This window comes from Pelodiscus sinensis, chromosome 5 (genome assembly GCF_052426305.1).
Source record: "Pelodiscus sinensis isolate ZL-2025 chromosome 5, ASM5242630v1, whole genome shotgun sequence".
Taxonomy (NCBI): domain Eukaryota; kingdom Metazoa; phylum Chordata; order Testudines; family Trionychidae; genus Pelodiscus; species Pelodiscus sinensis.
In genome coordinates this window covers 6748639-6751897 of record NC_143056.1, presented here as the reverse complement: position 1 = coordinate 6751897, position 3259 = coordinate 6748639, and the positions used below count along the sequence as shown (strand labels likewise).

General features: G+C 60.4%; 1 protein-coding gene across 1 annotated transcript; it reads left to right on the top strand.

The window, feature by feature from the left end:
- Positions 1-1404: 1404 nt before the first annotated feature.
- Positions 1405-3054, top strand: LOC149524284 (uncharacterized). The gene is made up of 2 exons (XM_089778276.1): positions 1405-2189; positions 2385-3054. Exons 1-2 carry the CDS (start codon positions 1640-1642, stop codon positions 2921-2923), a joined length of 1089 nt encoding a protein of 362 aa, XP_089634402.1. The 5' UTR covers positions 1405-1639; the 3' UTR covers positions 2924-3054.
- The last annotated feature ends 205 nt before the right edge of the window (positions 3055-3259 follow it).

Genomic DNA, 3259 nt, shown 5'->3' with positions numbered 1-3259 from the left:
AGTGGAGGCTGATGGGAGCAAATGCATCTGTGGGCTTCCCTTACTCCTCACAGGAGCAGGAGTGCTGGCCGCCAACAAGGGGTGCCCTCTGAGTTTGATTTAGTGAGTCTTAACTAGACTCTCTAAATCAAACTCTGGAACATCAATCGCAGCAGCCTCGATCTTCCATTTAGTGAAGAAATGGCCTGAGAGACATTAGGTGGGAAGATGCGGCAAGATTCAGACCCTGTCTCAGAGGCACAGCCAAAGGTAAGGTTACAGGCCTGAGAGACAGGGAGGAGGTGGTGGGGATCAGAGTGATGAAGAAAGGAATGGAGATTCTGTTCTGGCCTTGCCAAACCCAGTGTGATGGCGGGAGATGTCTCGGTTGCTGCCGTTTCCCCCTTTCTGCTCTGGGGAATCCCGTCATCCCCTCTTAGGGTACGTCTACACTACAGCGCTAGTTCGAACTAACTTAGTTCGAATTAGTTAATTCGAACTAAGCTAATTCGAACTAACGCATCTAGAACTAAAAACTAGTTCGAATTAGCGTTTTGCTAATTCGAACTAGTAAGTCCACATTGAGTGGACTCTGAACAGGGCTTAAGGATGGCCGGAAGCAGTGCCGGCAGGGCATAAGAGGAGGACTTAGAGCATGGAGATGCTGTCTCAGGCTAGCCGAGGGCTGCGCTTAAAGGGTCCCGACCCCCACCCCAGACAGACAGTTCTAAGGGGTGCCCCGCTTGCAAAGAAGTTCTGGCTTGGAGTGCCCTGAGTGCCCACACTGGGCACATCACACCACTCGGCCATCAGCCCGGCTGCACTTGCCGCAGGCTGCCATCTGGGGAGAGGGGGCAATTGGGGGGCTGCAGGAGAGCTTCCACCCCCAGAAGCCCACAGAGCCAGCCCAGTCCTCCCCATCGGGGGCTCGTACCCCATTCCTCCCTCACCTCCTTCCACTTACCCTTCCCTAGCCCCCCTTCTTATTGATGTACAAAATAAAGATAACGTTTCTTCCAACATTGACTCTGTCTTTATTGAACAAAACTGGGGGAGACTGGGAAAAGGAGGTGGGAGAGGGGAAGAGAAAGGCTGGGAGAGGGGAGGGCAACTAACATGATCAGGGGTTGGGAACAGGTCCCAGATGAAGAGAGGCTACAGAGACTGGGACTGTTCAGCTTAGAAAAGAGGAGATGGAGCGGGGACAGAATAGAGGTCTCTAAAAGCAGGGGTTGGGTGGAGAGGGTGCATTCAGAAAAGTTCTTCCTGAGGGTATGTCTACACTAGAAAGTTAGTTCGAACTAACGGACGTTAGTTCGAACTAACTTTCCTATGCGCTACACTAGCGCTCCGTTAGTTCGAACTTAATTCGAACTAACGGAGCGCTTAGTTCGAACTAGGTAAACCTCATTTTACGAGGACTAACGCCTAGTTCGAACTAGCTAGTTCGAACTAAGGGCTGTGTAGCCCTTTAGTTCGAACTAGTGGGAGGCTAAGGCTTCCCAGGTTTCCCTGGTGGCCACTCTGGCCAACACCAGGGAAACTCTATTGCCCCCCTCCCGGCCCCGGAGCCCTTAAAGGGCCACGGGCTGGCTACTCACTTTGTGCCAGTTGCAAGGCTGCAAGCACCCGTGCCTGCACAGCCTGCACCTGCCACACTATGAGCCAGCCATCCGAGGGCTCCCAGCCCTCCACTGCTCCCCACGACCAGCCTGGCGGCTCCCGGGAGCCTGCCCGGGGGCGCAAAAGGCGGGCGCCCGCCTGGTCAAGTGCGGAGATCGTGGACCTCATCGAGGTTTGGGGGGAAGCCTCAAATGTCCACGATCTCCGCACTAGCCACCGGAACGCGGCCGTCTATGGACGCATGGCTGCCAGCCTGGCCGCCAGGGGCCACCAGCGCAGCCGGGAGCAGGTGCGCTGCAAGATTAAAGACTTGCGGCAGTCCTACTCCCGGGCCTGCCTGCCAGGGGCTGACCCGGAGGCCTGCCCCCACTTCCATGCCCTGGACCGCATCCTGGGGCCTCATGCCGTCCCTGCCCCCCGGGACGTGATTGACCCCGGGGCAGAGGGACCGCTCCTGGACACCGAGGAGGAGGAAGAGGGCTCTGAGAGCCAGGAGCCTGCTGCCAGCCTTCCCAGGACCCGGGACCCCCGAGGCACCCCACAGAGCCGCTCGCCTGCATCATCAGAGGCCGGGGAGGCATCCACCTGTGAGTACCCTCGTGTTCCCCTTATGTGTACGGGGGGCTGGGGCGAGAGGGAGCCCCGGGACCGTGCGCCTGGGCCTTGCCCACCACGGAGCAGCAGCTGGGGATCCTGCAGGGGCCCTGGCCTTGCAGAGGGGAGCTGGGTTTCACACACCTGGGCCCCTGGGGTAATTGACCGCTGGTCTTCTTGCACCACAGCTGCAGCACCGGGGACTGCAGGGCGCACCACCCCGCCTGCAGCAGCCGCCCGCGCCCGGGCAAGCAGGACAGCCAGGAACCAGGAGGACTACCAGAGGCGGCATCTCCGGTTCCTGGACCGACAGCTCCGTCTCCAGGACCACTGGGTCCAGGAGGACCTCAGGCTGCGCCAGAGGAGTCTGGAGGCCCTGGAGGAGCAGGGCCGTGCCCTGCGAGGCCACCTCCAGAGCCTGCTAGACCGCTTTCCATTTCCTCCTCCCCCTGCTCCCCCTCTTGCTCCCCCTCTTGCTCCCCCTGCTCCCCCTCTTGCTCCCCCTCTTGCTCCCCCTGCTCCCCCTCTTGCTCCCCCTCTTGCTCCCCCTGCTCCCCCTCTTGCTCCCCCTCTTGCTCCCCCTGCTCCTCCTGCTCCTCCTGCTTCCGCTCCTGCTTCCTCCACACCCCCTGTCCTCTCTGCCCCCCCCTCCACAACCATTCCCCACCGACGCCCCCGGACCCGCAGTGTGGCGAGACGGGAGAGGCACCCAGACTCCCACCCCTGAGCTTTCCTTTCCCTTCCTCCCTTCCCTCCCCTCCCCTTCCAGCTCCCTCGTCCCAGGTTTCCCCCTCCCTTCTCCCACCTTCATTCCTCCCTCCCCCACCCCAGTTCTGTGAAATAAACAGACGTTTTTGTTGGAAAAACAGGTGTCTTTATTTGACAGTAGGTAGGGAGGGGAAAGGGGAAGGGGGGGGTAGGGTGGAAGAAGGCCCCGGTGGGGCATGCAGGGAGAGGTCAGTCCTCCTCCTCCTCCACCTGGAAGCTCTCCCGCAGGGCTTCCCGGATCCGGATGGCCCCCCGCTGGGCTTCCCGGACGGCGGCGGTGCGGGGCTGACCGTAG